This window comes from Spea bombifrons, chromosome 5, assembly GCF_027358695.1.
Source record: "Spea bombifrons isolate aSpeBom1 chromosome 5, aSpeBom1.2.pri, whole genome shotgun sequence".
Lineage (NCBI taxonomy): Eukaryota > Metazoa > Chordata > Amphibia > Anura > Pelobatidae > Spea > Spea bombifrons.
Window position 1 is genome coordinate 24,210,344 of NC_071091.1, and position 24,185 is coordinate 24,234,528.

A 24,185-nucleotide genomic window follows, 5' to 3' on the forward strand; every position below is an offset into this window, starting at 1 on the left:
CCCGGAAGTTACCAATGACACTGTAACCTGCTGCCGGCACCACATTGCTTCTGAAAGCTGCGACTGACTTGTCATTAGCGGAGTGAAGACACAGACATCTTCTTAAAGAACCGGAGAGAGTCGGTGCTTTAAAGTCTACGGGTAATAACTGGAAATGCGTTACATTAATAAGTAATGGCCATGAAACTTATAGAGCGCGTCGGTCTGGCTGCACGACAGCAAGAATCAATCGTATTTAGTGATGTCACGTTCCATGTTACGTAATTTTAATTTTGCATACCCATATTTATGGCTCTGAAATTGTGCCCTGCTCAGAGTCTTTGTATTTATTTCCACCAGTGTACACAAATGGATAACCCTGGAATATGCACACATATTATTATACTTTCATGTATATTAATGCCACTTAAATGACCGGCCATGGGACTTTTTGGAATATAATGTCCTTTATATATGTGGCGATTATAGCAGAATATTAAGGTAGACGAAGGCAGGAGCTCCCTACGATTTACAGATGCAGTCCCAATAATGCCAATTTTAACTGTATTGGTGTCTACATAGTTCTTTAAATGTACTTTAAAATGCCAAATAACAATAGGTAACAATCTGGTTGAAATTCACGATTACCTGATGTAATTACTAGGATTTCTTACTATTGGACGTAATACGGACATAACGTATTCTCTTCTGTCCTGTTAGTAGAGATCTAAGAGACTTGATATGCGGTTATTATGATGAGCTCCTGACCTTCAACCCCTGTTCAACCTTACAAAACAGGTTTGTCTTTATTTATATAAATGATCCGAATCTTGTATACATTTTATATTTGATTAAAGATGCCTTTAAGGATGCATGTGTATCACACATATCGTTCCTCATACTGTGTTTAACTTTTGAAGCCCCCTCACCCACTTGCTTCCCATGGCTTTAGGAATCATGTTTAATTCATTCTGACAATCGCATACACAGCCTGTAATACTTTCCTTGTATGGCTCTGTGACTCACACTCAAAACATCTTACTAAACTAGAACATCTCCTACCTGTCATAGTCGTCCTCCATCCACCATCCTATGTGAGCCAGTTCCTTTCTACCTCCTCAATGCGTTTGGAATACGTTCATTCTATATAGCCATATATGATATGTCTAAAGCAATGGTTCTCCGTAGGAATAGCCTCTCTATTGAAGATCTTATGTTCCACCTAAAAAGAAAGATTACTATTTCATTAAATGTAACTCAACAGGAGTAAAGGCATAAGACAAAAATCCCTAGGTGGGGAATGTCCAACCCGCTACACTATATTGATTGTAACTGTAATGTACGAGCTGTGTGTCAAGGATACCATTAAGGTACCCTTTATCTCTTTGTGTTCTATCCTAACAGGATACTGTATCTATGTATTTGCCCAATAATTAATATTTATTAGTAGTCTTTGGCGCTGGAATGATATTTCCACCACGCCTTGATTGGCATAATTCCATTTTCCATTGTTTTCAATAACTTCCTATGCATTAATGGGAATGATGGTCATGTTAGCCCATCACTAATTTAACTCACAATATCTTGAGGCATTTCAGTACCATGTGAAGGTCTAACAGTGTTGAGAGACTTGCATAGCTTACTATCCAGCACCGATAATGTGCCATCAAACGTTTCTTGTCTCAGAAGATAAGCAACAGGCAGGGCCATTATTTAGTGGTATTTATTGTAACCCACAAGGACTTTGCTAAAAAAAAATACCCCAAAAAATAACGTTTCTCACATTGAGGTTTCTCAAGAGTTGATTGATGGGGTCTGTGATAGTTGGGTTTGAAGTTCTTAGTGCTTTGGAGATAAGACAATTTTTGAACAGTTACTCTTTTGCGAGCTGTAAAGCTTTTCATATCTGATTGCAATATGCATATTAACGATCCATATGGAATAAGTGACAGGATCTGTGACCGTTTCATTTGATGTGGTCAGGGTTGTGTGAATGACCGTGTACATTCAGGTAGGATTTCTACGGAAAGTATAAGGCCATTTATAACCAGATGTATCACTTGTCCCTGATGAAGTTGTCACCCAGCTAAATGAATGTCAGATGAAAAGGGTCTTTTTTGTCTAATACAAGACCTCAGCTTGTTATTTTTTCTTATATCTGAACTTGGGTTCAGTTATATTTAATTGAAGTGGCGTTTTAGGTTTAACATTAGACAATTTAAAGGGACACTTCAGCCATCACATGCACTTTTATGCACATGATAGCTTAGAGATCCCTCTAAATCTATGTGGTATCCCTTTGTAAACACATAGGGTGACTCTACAGAATCATCCCATATGTATTTCTCCCTTTGCCTGAACCCATGTTCTAACTCCTAACATACTTACCATCGGTTGAAGACAGCCCAGGCTCTGTGAACTCTCCAGGAAGGGGTCTAATGAGAAAGCAATCCCATTGGTAGCAGTAAGACTGGTTTCCTGCCACTGATTGGCTGCCTCAAGCATCAATTAGTGGTGTGAAACATTGGGCAACGGACAGGGTTTGTCTTTATTTAAGAAAAGACTCCTTTAATGCTTTTCTATTGCAGTACTTTTGAATGCACGGTTGTGCGTACATTTCCTGTTATCTAATTTGTAACCCTCCATTTAAATGTCCTTTTTATTATTCATGCCAGTGAAAAATTCTTTGATTGAAGAGACCCGATTGCCAAGTGCTACTACCATTTCCCATAATCATGTCCTTAGTGATACTACAGATTGTATTATCCTTCTGATTAATTCAAGACTCAAAAGAAGGGATGTTGGGCTAAGTACATAGGAGCCGCCGGCCCAGTTTGCATGGGCTTGTAAGAGATGAACAAAATGTGCATATGCTTTTTTTCACATTAGTAGTAAAAATTGTAGCTTTAGGTAATCTGTAAAATTAAAGACACCCATATAGTAGTTTTAGATCTGAGGGTCCTTAAAAATGCTGCATCGTGACCTTTAAAGGTCTAATTACGGTAAATGGCTTAAGCGTGTGAATAACAGGATAGTTCATTCAGTTAAAAACGTGTGTCTCTAAAATCTCATAATACACATTCACGAGCAGTGAAGAATTGTATATATTATGTTAATGGCAAAATACATTTTTGTGCACATGCTGGCGCTGTCTGTGGCGCTACTGTTGCATGGGTTAAATCTGTCCTTTTTCATCATAGTAAAACATTAAATAATAATAATGTCACTCACTTCATTCGTTTGATGTACGTCTTTATTCCGCAGGTAATCATCTGCTTTTAACCTCAAGCATGGCCCTTGCTGCAGTTGCTTGCCAAGCGCTCAGAGGGACAACTGGAATTTTCACTAGTCAGTCGGCACCATTGCTGTCGAGGGCCTGTGCTTTGCACGCCGGTCTCCTGAATAGGTGGGTGATCTGTCTACAAGCGCTATTAAATATTGTTTGCAAAGTGATGTGATGGCAGTTCTTTTGTTTTAGGAAAGAGATGCTCATCAAACTCTCAAACAGTAGATCTTTGTTGCTGTTGTTATAGGACAGAGGGCTTTCGTAAGTAACACTGATGCATGTCATTCAGTGTAAAAACAGCTAGCACAATTATTTCTGACCGGCAAAAACAGCTCATGTCTGGTGCGTGTTCAGTAAAGGGCCTCTTGTAGTAACTTTTTTTGTGTAATTTCTTCTGATTTTTTATTTAAAAATGAATTTATTTATCTGCATATTGAAGACCAAGTGTAACTTTGTAACCCTGAAATCTGGATTTTGTTATTTTTTTTTAACTAGACGGAGAATGACATCTAAAAGCAAAACAGACCACTTGGAGAGAACAGCCAATACCTTTAGACACGAGGTAAGTGTCTTTTCTTTCTACTCCATTGTTTTGAGCATTCTCTTTCTATTTAAGTGTTTCCTTGGTATACTCTTGGTCCAAAGTGGGTGAGCATTGCATTGAGATGCATTGCTCAGTCATTGTACCATAAATATCCAAAATGTTCCTTTTTATTGTTGGAAATTAAACTAAAAGTGAGACCTGAGCAGATCCAAGTTAAAAAACCTCTAACCCCTTACTCTGAGAAGGTAGTGTGTCTGATAACTGCAATGTTTACCTGATATCCCTATCACCAAACAACTAAAACGTAGTTCAAGGTAACTAAATGTTATGGCGGGACATTAGAACATTTTCTGGGGAGAAAAAATAGCCTGCTCTGAGGACCAGGAGGGCTAAGAAAACATGTCTCCCCCTGTAAAGTGTGAACCAGTTGGGCACACCTACAAAACCAATCCAGGGCAATGCAGTTTAGCATAGTGCTAGTGCTATTATTCAGAAAGTCCTTGTTAATAACATTAAATTATGTTATTTATGCTCTAAATCGATCCACACATCTACATTTTGTCATATACAGTACCCTAAATCCCATGCACTGGTAGCTGGTTACCAAAGGCTTCCGAATATATTTTATGCATATCCTTCACGTGATTCATTCACACACACTGCATGTTTTTGTTTTGGAATAATGACAGTAACATTTTAAGCTTTGCATTTAATTTGGCATCTGTTGTTGAATTATTTTGGGGTCATTCCCTCTCCTATATACATAGGGCAACTGGTGAACGTTTTAATTACGGTATATAGGCATCATGTCAGGTGGCAACACTGTTACACATACACCGCATTAACTGCTCAATAGGATTACTACTTTTCATTTCTACAAATGTGGTACTTTTTATATTAACCCATAGACTGTCAGAGCATCATTCACCGTGTGGTTGGAAAGCTCCAGGCGGTATCATGCACAGGAATCGGATTTAAGGGAGCAGGCAGGGAACTACAAGCAAAGCACGGGGTGCGGGAGTGGATGGGGCATCATACAGAACAAGATTTTGTTTACACAAAATTGCATGAAAGTTAGCGACCATAACCAAGCACCCATCAGATGAGGCAGTATAAGAATAAACCTTTACGTTTGTCATGGAAGCTGTTCCTGTTCTTCTGTTGTTACACAGACACACAAAGGCATAATACACATACACACATACATACATTGATTCACACACGCTTAATAAGCATAACCACATCGATATAGAGATAACCCCCACATAAATGTATATACACACTGACTGCCACCACGAGAAGTACATATGTAACATTAATCTATATCCATCACCAAGAAGGGAACCTTATACGATCCCTTGATAAAACATTCAGTGTGTTGGCCCTTGTCTCAATTTTTAACTGAATATTACTCTTTTTCTCAGATTATTTCTCCTGCAAAGGTCTGCGGGATCATCAACGAGTCTGCTACTGTGAAGAGAGTGCGACTTGCTGTTGAAAACAATGAATTTTCTTTTAAAGCTGGACAGTGGTAAGACGTCTTTATGTTGCTTGATATAAAATGTGATGCTTTTCGGATTATCAGTAAATGATGCCTCCGATAGGCTGTTTCTAATTCAAGAATATGCATGAACATCACCTTTAACCTACATTTTCAGTAACATTCCCTACGTTGGTGCCTCACATGATAACTAGTGACGAGAGGTGGTGAGATTGGGAGAAAGCTTGTGATAACCATGAACATTTCTGTCCTGTTTAACTTGGATCAAAGTTATCACAAGACAGGTGGTGGTAGAGGAGAAATTTCATATATATTATGTTTTGCAATGTGCGTTTTGTTCAGCTGTTGTATACTTCTGCCTGTAATAAGACACTATGACATAATATTTGGCTATTTTTCAGAAACTGTGTGTTTCAAGGTATCCCTTGAGCAGGATATTAGTGACTACAGAGCATTATCACATGAAGTGTTTTTTTTGTGTGTGATTTTTGTGTTACAAGGCCAAAATAAAAGCATCCACAAGAGCAGCATCCTAAATTACTGTAGTCCCTTTTCCGCTGGTAGAGTAAACAGGATATCCTACTAGGAAACAGACACAGTTCTCATTAGAACCTTTCATAATGTCTGTCCTGGAGACCTCTGGGAATATCATGAGCATCGGTGATTTGGAGTTTTATAGAAGATATTTCTTAATGTGTTTATAGCCTAAGCTTTTTGCCTGTAGCTTCTGATTTTTTACCTATGTGGGTAGCCCATTGCTGCTCTGCCCCACCACCTTACCTCTTATGAAAGTTGTTCCAGGGGCTGCTATCGTGGGTGCCTCTATACGGGAGCCTGTTCTGCTCCCTTACATCGTGCAGGTACCAGGTTACAATGTCAGAATGAGGTACCTTGAGTCCACGGTATGTACTATTTAGGAACACCTCTACACCACCAGGTAAAATGGTAGTAGACGTGCAGGGCCCCTGAAACAGGAAACCATTATTCCTGCAGCACAATCATCATTATGTTGTATAAAGCTGATATGAAATAGTAATATTTCACTTTCAGGTTATATGAAGAACCTTGTTTTAGGAATGCTTAACTTTTTATGTAGATGTTATGCATTTTGCATGGTTCTAGTTTGCCTGCCCCATTTTATTTAGCAGACTTGAGGCTGGTATTACTTTGTTCTCATTTTGTCTGTGCACAGTCTATATAAACTTGTTTGCACTGGTTAAAACAATGTAGGGATCAGAATCCATCCCGTTTCCTTGTGGGTGCGTTGGGATTTATTCACTAAAAGCATGAGAGTTTGCAGGAGACTCATGTTTCAGCCCCTTGACTGCCATATACGTTGTGAGGGTCTGACCCCAGTGACCTCCTGCTTCAGGAAGAGCTTGGATGGCTGTACACAATGTACAATTAAATCAGATGTCTTCAAAGTCTCCTTACAGGCTGAATTATGCATCATGCAGGGCCGGCTGAGTCCTTCATGCTAGAGAAACTTCCCATTGCTGTCTTTTCTTAACGAACAGCGAAGCAAGGAAGCTGAAACCCAAACTCTCCTTTAAGTGAATAAACGTCATTGTCTATTAATGTTTCGATTCTGCTGCTGCATTAAAGAACATGCTTGTTCCCCACAGGGTCTGCCCTATACATTCTTTCTCACACTCTCCGCTGCCCGTTGAGATATACGGTTACTTTGGCTGCAATTACCTTATGTTTCTAATCAGGAATTACTGTTTCAAATAAAGACCACAGGCTGTATGTGATATACGCTGAAGTGTATTCTCACCAACGCGAAAGCAGCCGGCGATATATATCCCTCTGCGACAATTTTCTGTTTCCATAGAAGAATTACTGATAGGACATTTCTTTTGGTTTATGTCAACGTATAATTTTTTTTTTCTAGTTTAGTACGAACATTGCATTATTTTTCTGTTCATGGCCCTTAGCAGTTTTTGCCAGCGTAACAAGGGTTGCTCCTGTTTAATTTCACAGATTACCATGTTCCGAAATTACCTCGTTTTTCAGCGAAACAGCATTGACCCTTCTGTGTATTATAAAAAAAACAAAAAACGTTCCATACTGTTTTGCAGTTCGGTAAACATTTATTTTTTAATCTAGCAAATAATAATACCTCTTGATATATATATTTTTTTGTAAATGTTGGAATACAGCTTAAGCATCCAATCCGTGATGAGAAAGTTCGGTACATGTTGAAATAAAGAAGATTTTGCAGTATGGTTGCAAATGCTGTGTCAGGGTTTTTTTGTTGTAAAAATGCATATTAAAGTAGTGTCTTTTCCTGTCCCAGCTCACCCACTCTCTCATCATTTAAGAAGTTGATGCTGGCCACAAAATTTCTAAAAGTTCCCATGGGATCTGAGGGTAACAGCAGTCTCTTAGCAGAGATGCATCATCCGTCCATACATTGATGTAGTGGTAGGTTTACCACTCAGGTGGGGGATGATGTGTTCAGTGACCACCTATGTGGTGGGCAGAAAGAGGACGGTAACTATAAATAAAGGCCACAGTCACGCCCGTAAACCACAGCATTTACATTTTTAGTCTAGGGAGCTGCAAACAAATGTATAGTTTAACTATAATGTAATAGCTGTTAAGTACAAATATTCCCTTTTCTGCGTTGAGGGGGGTTTATTCTCAGATGGGTTAGTATGTTGTCACATAAGGTTTGGCTTTGTAAAGTTATGATTGTTATATACGCATTGTTGCACTAGAGGGTGCTATAAACAAATGATACTAAAAAATAAACCCTCTTTTAAGGACATTTCTGTGCCATTAAAAACTTTTGATTAATCTTTATGAAGTATAGTTAAATATGTATTATTAGAATTATTAATTTTTTTCACATTACACAAAAAATCCCTGGTTATGATAGAAAATATATATTTACACACACACTTGGATGTAAATTAACTACAAAATGGCATCATCAAAACAACACCAATGTTTCTATTCCAAAGCCAGTATTCCACTGGAAAGGCACAGTCCCAATGTATGGATGAGAGTCTTAACAGCCTGTGTGTTAACTCAAAGGCATGAACAATCCATTGCTTTGCTTAGTTCTAGAAGGGTTAAGGAAAGCAATTACATCATGGAGAACTGGTATGAGTAAAGCTTGCCATGTATTGTATGATTATATTATGTTCCTCACTTAATGGTTGTATTAAAATATCATGGGCTTTGTTTCTTTTACAAAAACAACATTCAATGGCCTAATACACTTTTTTTTTACTGGAACCAAATTATTTCAAAAGCCTGGCAATCTTACGTCATTGCATTTCAGACTATTAATCTTTGTGCATACAACATGTTTTTCATTAGTGCATAAAGGCATAATAAACTCGCCAGTTTAAAACCAGTGGTAAAATCAATTTAATGGTTTACTTTGGTTTCTTTATTACATTAGCAATGTATCGACTTTTTTGGATGTAAGCCCTCCTTTCATTGCAATTATACTAGGATTTACAAAAATTGATCATAGTATATTCAAGCACTTTTACTAGGAGTATTATATTTAACAGTAAGGGCATATGTAAAAAAATAACTAAACCATGTTTTTCCCCCCACAGACAAAACGTCATACATTTACATGTATTAACTGATCTATAAGTAAACAATTTAACTTAAATTTGTAGTGCTGGCTAAACTCGAGAAATACTTTGTTTAAAGAATCACTTAAGGCAGTGCTATAATCTTAAATACATGTGATATCCTCACATAGCATAGATATATATATAGAAAATAATAAGAAAAAAGAAATATAGTGTATAGCAACCCACTGCTCCTGTGCGTCACTGCGCTCTAATCCTCTGTAATGTATGTACGTCAGTTGGTCTTCAAGCAAAGGGAGTCACATTCAATATTGTTTCTTTAAAATTGTTTCTTTAAAATAAGCTATATCCACTTAAAAAAGAAAAAGAAGTGCACAAACCTAGCCTTTTGCTAAGTTTCCTGATGTCAGGAACTATTTGGGAGTCGTTCTCGATATGTCTGGACCTTCAGTGTTGTGGACACAGCGTCGATCAGGACACCAGTGCACCCTGTCCGTTTTGCTATTATAACTTCTTCAAGGTGCTTCAAAAAAAGGAAGTAGCCGACCCCTCTCATGTGTTTGTTTGGTATTATTTTATCAAGTCTTAATTAGTCCTTTTGTAATTTATTTAAAACAGAGTAGAAATGGTTACAGTTACAAATAGTCATTTGAAAAAAAGGGATTCTTTGGTACTTCGCTTTTCACACATGGCTTCTCCATTTTGGCTTTGTTGAATAAATCATGTCATGTGTTGTTCATCTGAGGTTTACCTAATTTTTAGACCTGCCAAGGAACAGATGATTGTTATTTTGTCTTGATATGTAAAACCATTTGCAGGAACTTAGCATTTCTATTATTGCCATAAGATATTTTATTAAAATATAAATTAATTAAGAATAAATTGTTAATTGAATAATCGATTAACAAATCCTTCCCAGTTATTGCAAATGTATGTAATGGTTATCAATTCTATTCTGTTAACCTTTTCTTATAGAAGGCGATATTGCTTATTTTAAACATACTTTCAAATGTGATTTACTTTGCCTGAAGCCCAACTGACATACATACACCACGGAGGAGTAGAGCTCGGTGACACACACACATTTTAATATTATATAGGAATTCAACTAAATAAGATGATTACGCTGGGTTTCTTTTTTCCTCATTATTTGCTACGTGTCTATGCTGCGTCAGGATATGATATGTATTGAAGATTCTGTAATTGCACCAAGTGATTATTCAAACGGAAAGTATTCCCTGTTTTCGTGTGCGCAACACCAGGTAGTTAGGTTTCGCCTACCTATATAATCATTGAGTTTTGAACACGTAGTGCAACGTGTTGGGTTGCATCATAAAAATAACTTTGTAGTGGAGAAACATACCGTAACAACTGTTTACAACTAATATACAGTATATCAGTGTGCTTATACACACCTTCCACTGTATTTTCATTAAAACACTAGACGTGAATATGAACTGCTTTTTATACATTTCCATTAATATTTTTACATACAAAACACTTGGCTACATAATTTAGTCGTGCTGCAAGCTTTCTAAAAGTGGGCTATTCTTTCCTGTAGCACTCTCAGCTCAATCGTCTGTGAGGAAAAGGTACACCAGTCATGCGTTCCTATTTAGGAGGGAGCACCCCGCTTTAGTACCAAATCCCCAGTCCCTCTTTACCCTCATGGTGTCCCTCTTTACCCTCATGGTGTCCCTCAAAATGTTTTGCTGGGTATGAGTATATCTGTCTTTGACAGACCTAAAAACAGAATAATATGTGTATAAAGAGCAAAAAAAATAAATGATAAATTAACTTGTGTAAAAAAAAAATATATATTATTCTTCATATAAACAAGTTCTCAGATGACAGTAGCTCAGAAGGTAGGGGAGCAGGAGGTCTGTAGTTTCCATAATCTTGCTTCGGTATTCATTACAAAGGACCAACACTAGCAAGTTTCACCAACTTAAGGGCCAAGCTAGCCCTGTATAATTCATAATTCAGTGGGTAAGGAGACTTTGAAGACAATGTATTGTACAGAGCCAGCCAAGCTCTTCCTGCAGCGGAAGATCACTTAGATTGGCACTCGTAATGTATAGTGTAAGAACTGAAACACAACTCTACTGCCAATTCTGTCATCTCTCCCTTCAGTAAATAACCCTGAAAAAGTCTGACAAAACACTCTTATCTTTAAGCATCAATGTTTTTACCAAGGTTTTTGCCGTCTTACATGCTATTTCTGAAGTTACCAACCATAAAAAAAACCTTTACTATTGCACAGTTAATTATAAAAATCTCTTGCTTTGGAATGTCTGGGTTCACACAATTCCTATAGAAGTTTCTGCATAATTTTCTTTGCCGTTCTTAACTCTCCGAACCTAATAAATAATTTAAATCGAGATGTAATACAATATGGATGTTGCCTGCATGACCTTGTTATTTTGTTATACCAGATGCATTATTGTTAGGAAGTTCGCAATTTATGTATTCTGTAAAGATTTTCTCAGAGCTGCTGTTAAAAGAGCATGTACTGTTTCATACCTTATTCTAAAGTTATGACTCCTTTTTAGAAATAGAATTTTTTTATTACTTTTTTCCAAAAAAGAAAAAAAAGCTCCCCTTTCTTTATAAGGTTTGCCCTAGCGATAATCGTCAGGAGAAACATGGTGCTGAATTCAGTTAGATTAACATTTATTTCACAATTAGATTCATTTGTATTCTGTCTCATGTGTATTACAAATGTGTATAATCATTAGTCCATCTTATATGACACAGTAACCATTTTGCTGTGACATATATTATGCTGTGACATATATTAAGCCCTTTATTATTCTCAACGACTTCAGGCTGTAGGGATGTCATACTGTTCAGCGAGATGGGTTAAAAGCAGCATTTCTTATATGTGGTTTAGCCAAACGTGATATGAACTTTAAGCTTCCATATTTCTCCCAGCTTCAGCTGAAAATACGCATGTGCAGCTTAACATAGCGGCAACATGGAAAATAGTTTATTTTCCAAGCTTAAATTAATTATGGCCCATAATATATCCTTTTACCCTGGGTCATAAAGTGTGTTTGTTATAGCTCTGGGCATGTTTACTTCTTTATTGCTTACTTCTAATGTGCAATGTGTTGGTATCATACAAACAAGAATGTTTTTAAGCCCTGACAAATATTATTTAATGTTTTTTCTATGTAAAAAAGACAAGGACATAAAATAAAACAAATGTGTGAATATATACATACACCAATCAGCCATAACAGTGTGACTGATAGTCTTGTTATTTCATCCTCAAAGTTGATGTGTTAGAAGCAGGAAAAGTGATAAAATTCTGATGGCTAGACGAGTCAGAGCAGCTCTTGGTGGGGTGTTTCTGGTCTGCAGTGGTCAGTACCATCAGAAGTGGTCCAAGGAAGGAACAGCAGTGAACTGGCATCAGGGTCATAGGCAGCTAGGCTCATTGATGCATGTGGGGGGACGTTGGCTGACCCGTGTGGACAAATCCAACAGACGAGCTACTGTAGCTCAAATCATTGAAAAAGTTAATGCTGGTTCTGATAGAAAAGTGTTAGGACATACAGTGCATCACAGTTTGTTCCCATGCTGACCCCTGTCTACTTCGAAAGCATCTACAATTGACACGTGAGCATAAGAACTGGACCACGGGGCAATGGAAGAAGGTGGCCTGGTCTGATGAATCACGTTTTCAGGATGCATACATGGAGTTCCCACCACACTTACGGACATAAAAGATCTGCTGCTAACGTCTTGGTGCCAGATAATACAGCACACCCTCAGGTCTAGTGTAGTCCATGCCTCTACGGGGCAGGGCTGTTTTGGTGGCAAAAGGGGGGCCTACACAATATTAGGCAGGTGCTCATAATATTATGGCTGATCGGTGTACATATAATAGAATTTAGAAGCTCCTGATCTTTTTCAAACCTAGAATAAGTGAACTCCAAGTATGTAACTTTTTTTTTTTTCCATAATGTTTTTTTTTAGGGTAGACTTCTTTATTCCTGGAGTTCCTGTAGTCGGAGGATTTTCAATTTGTTCAAGTCCTGGCCTCCTGGAAAGAGAAGGTGTTCTAGAGCTAGCAGTCAAATATAACCTACACCCTCCTGCCCACTGGATTCACACGCAGGTAATGAATTGCCTTGCTTCTAAAGACACATTAATTGGACTGTCGACAGGTTCCCGAGCACCTGTCGACCTGAAAGATGTACTTAAGGCCACACGCCTACTCGCTCCATTTACAGCTGCCCAGGAGTCTGTACTAAGCAATTGACACCTACTTCTGACATGGGTATCCTACATTGCTGAAATGTTACTCTTATGTTTTAGAGGTAGCAGGGATGTGGCATTAGTACCCATTGAGGATAAGAAAGAATGATAAAAAAGGACTGGGCCTCTGAATAATTACTGGCAAAATATTTTATTTGCTACCCATTAACTTTTTTAACAGTAGGGGGAATAAATCTGTTTATACAACATCATTGTTTAGAGATTTATCTGTTTTTAAAATCTGCAGCAATGTTTTGTCTGTCATTTCATAAAAACGTCCTCCGCCTGCCCCTCCTCGCACTTCCTTGCCACACGGTGCTGTTTCTCATTAACTCCAAAGCATTACGGAGAAATGACAGTCCATTATCAGCGGTGCGAATAAGCCATTTGGTAATGGTCTTGTGGGATTTTTAAATTCAACGTTTTCAACGTCCAACCTTTTTTGCTGGCTCAGGGTTACAATTCACATTGTTTTATTAGTTTCCTGTTTGTGTTGGGGGCTTCGTACTTCTTCTTTCACAGTCATTTGTGTAGAAATCTAGGTTCTGCATTGTAGGTGTTGAAGCTGCGTAAACACATTCTCCGGGAGAGGAAATGAAACGGGAAGCGCTGCCTGTGTGTATAGGATTGTGAGGGGTTTCTTTCTCATGTATGAGACACAGGACACAGGACGCGGTAGCACCAAGCTGTTAGGGTAAAGGTCAAGTCCTTAATGCCAAGTCTCTTCTGTATTCAGACTTTACAGACCAGCGTAATTGCAAACGTATGTGACCTCCGTGTTCTAGGAATACATTGACATCCAAAGACCGAGAGATCCTTCTGTCTTTTAGCTCGTCATCAAAGCACTTTGTACCCACTCCCAGGTCACACTTATCAAGCAGCTTGTAAGACACTTTGAGGACTCTTTCAAAAAAAAAAAAAAAAAGTTTGTAGGAGTTGCTGGAGAATTTTTATTCAGAAGAAGAAAATAAATTCAAGGTCAAACTTTGCAGCTGCTCCAACAAAAATGATTTAAGAAGGGATTTCCATGTAATAAACTTCAGAACGTCAGATGCAAGGTCATGGCTGACACAGGTTTAAAAACTGTATGGAAGCAGAAATACGCTGTTTGATATAGATAGCAGTTATGACCATTTTCAGAAGTGTATTTATTGTCAGCGTGTCATGTTTCCCCTTTACAGAATAATGTGCTAATCAGACGGTTGTTGTGAACGATACGGTCTTGTATACCAGCAGTAAAATTTTATTTCACCATCTAAAACTTTATAAAAACTGGGTACCCAAAGCTTCAACTTGAGAGTAATTTATATTCATTTAGTGACTAAAAGCTTCCTATAGCCTCAGTCGGCACTTAACACTCGCGCATATGCAGAAGAAAACACATTTACCTAGTTTTTATGCCTATTTATTTTAATTATGACCAAATGAAGGATAGAAAAGGAAAACATGAGTTTAAGGTATTTTTTATGCCCTATATTCTAATCTTTGACCTTTCCATTTGAGCTATACAGCTCCCCACAGATTTCTGTTACTACTTGCTATATTTGCTCTATCCATCTTCCTTTCACAATGTCTCGTATATCCCCATTTTGGGAGTGCTTTCTATAACTTGGAGCTGATCTCTTATATAAAAGATTCCTTTCCAACAAAATTAATGTAATTTTTGTTTACCATATATTATATTTTTATACAGTATATTTATTGCCTCGCATTTAACTGGTAATGGAGTGCACTAATACACAGAGCCGTAATACCATGACCTCATTAAATGTCTGATATAATTAGGAAGGAATTTTTTTGTTAAACGCATATTGGAATTCATTATTTATGGGCTTCAATGCGTTTTACTGCATGTGAATCCGTGCCACCATTCATTAATCTGTTTCCTCATGTAACTCCTCCCCAGGTGACTTGACTATATACAGAGAGCATACCTCAGTATGCATCCTGCACATGCTCATTAGAAGTTCTTAATTAGTGGGATAGAAGCAGTCAGTCAGTTGTAGGTTTTGCAAGAATACATGTGATTGGCTTGCTATTGAGCTTGCCAAACTATTACATCCTATTTTCACCAAGTTTTAGCAACACGGTGACTACTTAAATCCATGATCTATGAAAAATGCAAAATGAACTTGTATGCATTAAAAAGCAAAATAGAATTTTGGGTACTAAATTGTTTCTTTTAATACACTGTTAAACATGGTAAGTTTTGGATCTCGTTGGCATCATGTTTTTTTCATCCATGTGAATACGTTGATACTGTAATAAAGTACATAAGATTTCACAAATGAGATCTACAATGTGTCTAAAAGCTCATATATGCACAAATACTGCCTTTGCACAAATCGGGTTTAGCTGAGGTGTTAATTGCTCCTGTAAAGCCATTATGTGACAATTTGTATTTACATAATTGTGTATAAATCAACATGCACACCTAATGAACATAACTGAGATAACTCCTGAGCTGATTCGTACTATTGGACGTGTCCATTCCTCCACAAATGTTTGTTAGAGTGTTCTCTCTCTGCATGATGTTTGTTTATGTTTGTAAAGGCTCTCTCTTATCCTCAGTGTTCACTCGGCTCAGAAGTAGCTCTAAGAGTGGGTGGAGAATTCTACTATGATCCTCAACCTTCCGACTCACCGGTGGATCTGGTCTTAATAGCTGGCGGAGTAGGGATCAATCCCTTGTTTTCAATTCTGTTGCACGTTGCTGACCTTCACAAAACTCTGGCGACTACAGGAAAAGGTTTCCAAACAGGGAGCGTAAAACTCTATTATTGTGCCAAAAACACCAGCGAGCTTCTTTTCAAGGTAATTTCAAACATTCTTGGTTTTATTAACCTTAATGTATTGTAACTTTATAGCCTGCTATAAGAATGTTGACCACAGAAATGTCCCCTCCGAGGCATATGTTGGTCATGAGTCAATCACATATGACATACATTCAACTGCCAATGCTAACAAGTGACAACACTAGAAATGCTAATTTAGATAACGTTAGAATTTGCTGTCTGCTATAAATCTAACATACTAAATCTAATTTGCTGTTCATTCATAATATAGGTCCCTTATTTTGAAATACTTGATTTCCCAAGTGCCATAATCAGCATATTTCTTCACCAGGACAGCAGATAAAAATGTTTTACGGGACGTATATATGTAAAATGCGAGGGGCCTGAGTAGTCAAAGAGGGAGGACTATATTGTACAGTGGGGCTTTGCACCAAGTTTTGGATAATACTTGAGTTTCCAAACTGTGACTAGGAGCTCATGAACATGAAAAGTGAATTCTAATAGTAGCCTAAGCCATGCCATCAAATAATAAAATAAGTATTTACCATGTACCTCACTCCCAGAAGCTTTGAGCCACATACAGCAGTGAATATCACAGAGAATATTAATATGGAAGAGTTTGACTGTGCCCATTTGGGAAATGCATTAACCGGTCCAGACTGTAGTGAAGTGCTTGCTTTAAAGCTTCCTTAGAAGAAGAAAAAAAAGACGAAGAAGGGTTTTGGTGATGAAAATGATGAAAAAGTAGAAATCAGTTTGACATGTATGACACTATCCATTCAAGAAGCCTGTTCAAAATATCATTCTCTCCTGGGTTTGTTAAGAAAAGATGCAATTTGCAGCAGAGTTGCATTGCCATGATCCTGTATAACACATAGTTCACTCTGTGGCTTCATCTTAAAGGAATCTCTGAGTTAACCATGCTTTATGCTGAGCGGCTCAGTGAAATAAGTCTCTAATCATCTCGGATGATAGAAAGATATATAGAACTAAATATTATATGCATTGCAAATGTCTGACCTTCTATAAAGTTTACAAGTACCATTGATACAAAGTATTTTGCTATAGAAGAACTGGCCCTCTAAAGACTTTAGGCATTATGTTCCCATAAATAACGTTACTTTTTGAAAAGTCAGGATAGTAGAGATTAATGTGAAACTGGTAGAAAAATACCAGTTTGTGTAGCAATTTTGTGTTTCCCTTCTGTGAAAGTTTCCCTATCATTGCTTTTGCAGCAAGGTTATATAGCAGTAATTGTAGAGAGGGGTTTAGCATGCTCCAATTTCTCACCAAATGTCACTACTTTGCTGAATAAGTCAAAATAATCCTATAGAAAATACCTTCAGAAATCACTTTGAAGATGAAACAACGAAATATGCACAGCTCATACATTTGTATGTGGATAGCTTTAGGGAGGCTCTATCCATATTGTTTTGTTCTTTTTCCACTTGAAAATATTATGGGGCGGAAGCGCTGAGATCGCAACCCAGAACTAAATGTTTTTGGCACATTATGTAATTTTACAATGCTGTAGCTCAGCTCTTTTTTCTAAACTTCGTACATAAACACTTTTGCATTTTTTGTTTTGCAGTTGTGTATGTGAAACAGGCTTTTTCCTTTGTAATGACATTGTATGCTGCCCATTAGTCAGATCTAGACTACAGATAGAAAATCACCCTTGACATCACTGTCCCAAGCCACCTTGGGCATAGCTTAAAAGCAGATACTCGCAACCTACCAATTGTGCCCAGTGACTTATCAACAGGAGGCTGCTGATCACAGCTGACATATCTTATAACAGGGCTCGACAGGTGCCAGGTCGCCATGGTGACTGATATTTTTTTCCTGGCTCTTAGGTGTTTATGAGCCAAACCTATAATTGGGTCCAGATCCCCTGTGGTGCTGCAGGGGACCTGGATCCTCCTTTCCGGCAGCAGCAGGGTTGTCTGCATTGGCTCCACCCACCCTCCTCACTGAACGGGGCTGTCACCGCTCACGAAGGTCACTGAGTCGCGCTGGCCAGCTGACTCAATTCTATTTCGGATCAACGGGGATGGCTTCTAAATAGAAGTGAGTCAGCCAGCGCCGCTCAATAACTTTCGTGCTGCTCAATGACCATTGTTGACGGTGCCAGCCCCGTTCAGTGAGGTGCATCACACAGATGTTTGAGAGCGGGAATTGAACAGAGTGCACATCGGGGTCTTTGGTCAGGTAAGTTGAAGTAACTGGAGGCATTCATGGCAGTGGGAGGCTGGGGCAAAGATGGCAGTGGGAGGCTGGGGGCAAGGGCAAACTCTGTCCCCAATTTCCTATAGGCATCTTTGTCACTAAATAGCTTCCCATAGTCCCATGTTTAGTGACAAAGATGCCTATGGGAAACTGGGGTCAAAGGCAAAGTGTGAGTGCTGGGGCAAAAAAAAAAGTCCTGGCTCCTAGATTTGAAACAAATTTGTCAAGCCCTGTCTTATAAGATCAGCTGCTTACCTATGAGCTTCATCGACTGGTTCACCTGGAGCAGCCCTTCTCCTGCTTACTATAAAATAATTAAATGGGTGCAACCAGATGATTGGGCAAGACCAGTCACATTAATGGGTATTATGTCACAAGGGCCCCAAGATGAAGGAATGCCTGTCTCTGACGCACAGAGACCTTAACAACTCTCAACCCCTCCTATATTTCTACTATTGTTTTGGATGCTTTCCAATAAAGCCTTTCTTCAATTGTTGAACTGCTCCAAATTATGTGAATATAAATGTACGTGCACGGAGAGAAAAATAAGACACACGACACACTCTGGGTCAGGTCCAAAATCACTCTGCTTTATTTTGTTTATATTATAGATTATATAGGGACGTCAAAAAGGGACGTCAGGTTACGTAAAGCTTATTAATTGGTTAATCCTGAAACTATGCGGAAATAGGCAGAAAGGCAGAAAACCGTTAGAAACAAATATTAGATACTTTCCTGCAACAAGATATAGCCAGAATGGCGCTTGCGGTTAGTAAAATATAGATAACTGAATACACTGCTACTTGCGTCTCTCACGTATCTGCGTGAGGTGTAACCCTTTATTGGTCGAGGCCAGCTTATATTCATTAAAGCAATAAGCGTTTCTTGCTGATATATATAATGGTTCCATAACAGTCCCCCCTTGAATATACGATGGCCGACTGTCCCTAATCCTGACAGATCCTACCGGACATGATCCCGCATCCTCTTCACCTGCAGTGGCGACAAATTATCCCTATTGGATAAAATCCCGGTTTCAGGTCTTGGACATGTCCCTCGGATCTATATGTCCCTACACGGGGCGGGGATTACTGTCAGGGGGAACTATCGAACTAGATGGTGTTTCATAAGAAGATGCAAAGCTTGGCATCGTGTCATCGTACATAAGCATTAACGGGATAGTCTCGCCTACTGCAAACATTTTATCGCATAGGCGTTGAAGACAAGGGACTACACAGAATAGCATAAAAGCAACAATAATCACAATAATCAGTAAAATTATTCCCAGCTGGACCAGAGCTTGTTTCCATCCTTTGAGCCAGCCAAACCATTCGGCCCATGGATGATCGATTCCGGAGTTGCGCTTTAATTCGTCTCCTAGAGAATTTAACTTTTTGATAGCCATGGTCACTTTTCCGTCGGGGCCTGTATTATCTGGGATGAAAGTACAACAAGTTTCTCTAATTATTCGACAGACCCCGCCTCTTTCTGCCAGAATCATATCTAATGCCATACGATTCTGAAAAGTCATCTGGGTTGCAGCCTCCAATTGATCCGAAAGTCCTTGGAGTGCATCTCGGGTATAGTTGACAAATCTCTGCTGATTATAATAGATATAGTTAATCCAGTCAACATTTTTATTTATTGTAACAATGGGAAAAATGGATTCGAAACCAGCGGCTACTTGATCTCGGGCTTTATACTCATCTGGGACCCCCCTAGGAACTCCTATTGCATCTATATACACATGGGGGTCGAAACTTCCTTCGGGGGCTTTTGAGACACTGCGTTTTTTACGGAACAGGGTAGACTGGGCCTCAACAGCTTCTGGCTCTTCCGACATTATAAATAACGGCATTATAACTTTGGCCAGTGCGCATTCACCAGTCCAACTACCTTCTAATCTGGTGCGCAATTTCATATCTCCACATAGCCAATAGATGTCTCCCAGAGAATATACTTGATTCTGTGTGGGGGGACCGGTCAAATTGCTGTATTCAGCACAATCACCATTAGAGAATTTACCAAGAAATTTGCCTGTTCCTTTGGTGTTTGAAATACAAATATAAGTGCCAGAATATATAGTAATTCCTCCGTTGAGCTTGGGAGCCTCGATTAGTAGAGGATATTCTCTTTTCCATTTCTCACATTCGGTGAATTTGTTACTGGTATTGGTATAAAGACTCAACAGACATAGTAGTGACTGATAGGGCAACTGTAGGGGTACTGTACCCAGATGTGGACGGGCTTTACCACACACATAGCAATTGGACTTATTGTGCTTAATAGCAGAATATTGCATCCACTCGAGCCATAGATTAATATCATTATATCCAGTTTCTATGGCTAAAGTATCATCATAAGTGGGATTCGCTATAGCTATCATACTTTGAATGGCGCACAGAACAGCATATGGAATTTCCGGTGGTTTCGAAACTGGTTGGTTTGATGGTTTACCTTGTGGCTCTTCCCATTCTAAACTATTGTACATATCTTTAAGATAGAAGGGGGCCTTGCCGCTCATGAAACCATATTTGTAAATCCCGAAAATATATTTTCGAGCATCAGTTGGCCGGGGATTCTCTATAGTAAGGGTGTATCGTTGGTTATCACCAGTTCCGGTGGATATGAGAGTCATTCGTGAGAGCAATGATTTACCATATTGATCTTTGAGGGCTAGGGCTTCAGGGGGCTTATATCCCCATTTGGTTCCTGAATTAGTTATAACAGAGCCCCAATACCTGCAGTCGTCCCCCCATTGCCCTCCAACATAGCATATGTACCCAACACATTCTCCTATTTGAACATCACAATACCCGGGGTCAAAATTGTCGGTGGTATCCCCTTCTTGTGTCATCACCCGGTATATACATTGGTGTAGCGTTTAGAAACACAATCTATAATGTGACAAAATTGGAATGAGTATGTGGCTACTGTTGTGCTACTGGAGTTGTACCAAAAAATGGGAGGACCTGCTTGTTTTGCATCTCTTGTAATGGCTACCCGACCCCCCTGGTGACTGATAGCTTGGGCTGGTTTTCCCCATGTATGTTGGAAAATGAATGATAATAATAGTGGGATGCCCACTCTTTTGCAAAGGATATGCATTCTAGGAGTCATTGATTGGAGGATCGTATCCTTTGACTCTCTTGCAATGCGATGCGTGTATCCACGTGGGTTTCCCTTCAACTTTTATTGAGGTAGGAGTCGTTAGTAGCACTTGAAAAGGGCCCTCGAATCTCGGTTCCAAAGTAGATCGGACGTGTTTCTTCACGACCACCCACTCTCCAGGCAATAGAGAGTGAGTACCTTCGAGGATATTGGGATCTGGAATAGAAGAGAAAACTTGGGTATATATATTAGATAATTGAGTAGTCAAAGCAATAACATATTTTGCCATTGTTTCATAATTCATTTGCAACTGTTGTGGGAAGTATTGTCCTAACCTAGGGCTACTTCCAAAAAGTATTTCGTGTGGGGTCAGTTTGTGTGACGCCTTTGGCGTATGTCTGATAGCAAAAAGTACGATGGGTAGGCACTGTACCCAATTTAGACCAGTCTCTTGTGTCATTTTCAATATCTTTGATTTGATTATGCCATTTAATCTTTCCACTTTCCCGCTACTCTGCGGTCTGTAGGGAGTATGGAAAGCAAGATGTGAACCTATAATTTTCCACACTTCTTGAGTGACGTTTGCCGTAAATGCAGGTCCCTGATCACTTTCTATGACTTCTGGGACACCGAACCGGCAAATGAGTTCCTGAATAAGCTTCTTTGCGGTAGTGGGTGCGGTTTGGTTTCGTACTGGATAGGCTTCTGGCCATCCGGAAAACACATCTACCACTACCAGTACATACTGAAATGTCTGACACATCGGCATTTGAATATGGTCAATTTGAATCCGTTGGAAAGGGTATTGAGCATTCGGTAAACATTTGGATGGTGTAGGTTCTGTCCTTCCGGTATTGCACTGAGCACAGATTAAACATGATTCGGTGGTTCGTGCTAGCATTGGGGTGATTCCTGGTGCGATCCAGATTTTGTCGATAATCTCCTTCATAATGGTTTTAGACTGATGCGTCGGTCCATGAGCTAGTGATGCGACTAAAGGATATAAAGTCCGGGGTAAACAAAGATATTGGCCTCTGGCCCAGGCTCCCCGCTCATCCTCGGATGCTCCTTCTTGTATCCATTGATTTTGTTCCTTGGTTGAAGCTTGTTGTTGTAATTGAATTAAAATATCCCAGTCTAATTCCATTGGTGCTTTCTTGGTCACCGTCATTAAAGGGACCACTGAGTCTTCATCGAGAGCTGCTTGCTTGGCTGCACTATCTGCTAAGGCATTTCCTTTTGCTTCCATAGTGTCAGCCCGTGAGTGTGCCTTGACTTTGATCACTGCAACTTGTTTCGGGAGTAGGGCCGCAGTCATCAAAGCTTCAACTGCTTTCCCGTTCTTGATTGGAGTCCCTGCTGCGGTGATATAATCTCTTGCCTTCCAGATGACTCCAAAATCATGTACAACTCCAAAGGCGTACCTGGAATCCGTATAGATATTCGCGGTAGAATCTTTAGCCATAATGCAGGCCTCGGTGAGGGCAGCTAGTTCAGCCTCCTGAGCCGACTGATCCGGTCGTAGAGCTTTTGCACAGAGTACAGTCGTGTCAGTCGTAACCGCCATTCCCGTATGGAAATGACCCTTGTCATCGGCATATCTGGAGCCGTCCACAAATAGGGTCCATTCTGGGTTTGAGAGTGGGGTATCCTGTATATTCGGAGGCGAACCGACTTCCGCTTGCATCATGGTCAGACAATCATGTGGATCGTCCTCGGGTGGTACATCTGGAAAATCGACATTTGATGACTGTGTATGCCACAATAGCTGTTCCTGAAGATCTTCTTCTGTGGCTAGATCAATAAAATCCGTAGACGGAATATCAGTATACTCCCCCCTTGGAAGTGGAAGGAGGGCAGCCGGATTGAGAACATTGCATCGTTGAATAGTAACATTGTCGGGCAACAACAGACTCCCTTGGAGACGAAGATGACGCTGAGCAGTGAGATGTCTGGGTTGAGTCTGTTGTAAAATAGCTGAGATGTCATGTGGAGCTAGAATTGTCAAGGGATGTCCGAGGACAATATCTGAAGTGACGTCCAGAAGACAGCTGGCAGCGTGAATAGCCCTTACACAGGAAGGTGTCGCGCGAGCAACTGGGTCCAATCGTTTGGAGTAGAATCCGAGGGGACGATGTCGACCACCGTGCATCTGAGTGAGAACACCTGTGGCATGGCCTTGCCGTTCCATAACATAGAGACGGAACGGCAGAGAATAGTTCGGAATTCCTAAAGCTGGAGATGAGGCAATCATTTGTTGTAGAGCGTCGAATGAGTCCAGTGCCTCTGGTGTTAAATAAAAAATTGCTGGTAGTTCTCGAGGTATACAGTCATAGAGTGGTTGCATTAGCACAGAAGCGTCGGGAATCCAGGGACGACAGTATGAAATGAGACCCAGAAAGGTCTGTAGCTGATGTGGAGTTTCTGGCGGAGCCAACTCCAGGATGGCCTTTTTTCGTGCCATTGTAAGGTGTTTACGGCCTTTGGTAATACAGTGTCCCAGAAAAATCACTTTTTGAAGGCATAACTGTAGTTTCGATTTGGAGACCTTACAGCCAGCTGTAGCTAGAAAATAGAGTAGGTCCAGGGTAGTTTCTTGACACGTGGATGGGTCTGGAGCACAAAGAAGTAGGTCATCCACGTATTGCAGGAGCTCAACTTCCGGGTGAGCGTCTTGCCATGAAGAAAGCACAGAAGACATGGCTTTGCTGAAACTGGACGGGCTGTTTTGAGCTCCTTGTGGCATCACCGTCCAGGTGTATTGCCGACCAGCATGTGTGAATGCAAAAAGATATTGACACGAAGGGTGTAATGGAATGGAGAAAAAGGCATTAGCAAGATCAATTACAGTGAACCAGGATGCCGTAGGTGGAATACTGGATAGAAGAGTATGTGGATTTGGCACAATAGGGGT

At 39.6% G+C, this 24,185-nt stretch overlaps 1 protein-coding gene across 3 annotated transcripts in view; it reads left to right on the forward strand.

The window, feature by feature from the left end:
- The first annotated feature begins 12 nt into the window (after nt 1-12).
- Nucleotides 13-24,185, forward strand: part of OXNAD1 (oxidoreductase NAD binding domain containing 1) — a 33,191-nt gene continuing 9,018 nt past the window's right edge. The window contains exons 1-7 of one of the 3 annotated variants that reach the window (XM_053467651.1): nt 13-141; nt 700-777; nt 3,244-3,385; nt 3,761-3,827; nt 5,234-5,340; nt 12,855-12,996; nt 15,708-15,950. In XM_053467651.1, coding sequence (XP_053323626.1) covers nt 3,270-3,385; nt 3,761-3,827; nt 5,234-5,340; nt 12,855-12,996; nt 15,708-15,950 — 675 coding nt within the window. In that variant the 5' untranslated portion in view covers nt 13-141; nt 700-777; nt 3,244-3,269. The remainder of the gene's footprint in view (nt 142-699; nt 778-3,243; nt 3,386-3,760; nt 3,828-5,233; nt 5,341-12,854; nt 12,997-15,707; nt 15,951-24,185) is intronic. The other 2 variants (XM_053467652.1, XM_053467653.1) reach the window with 2 other exon arrangements.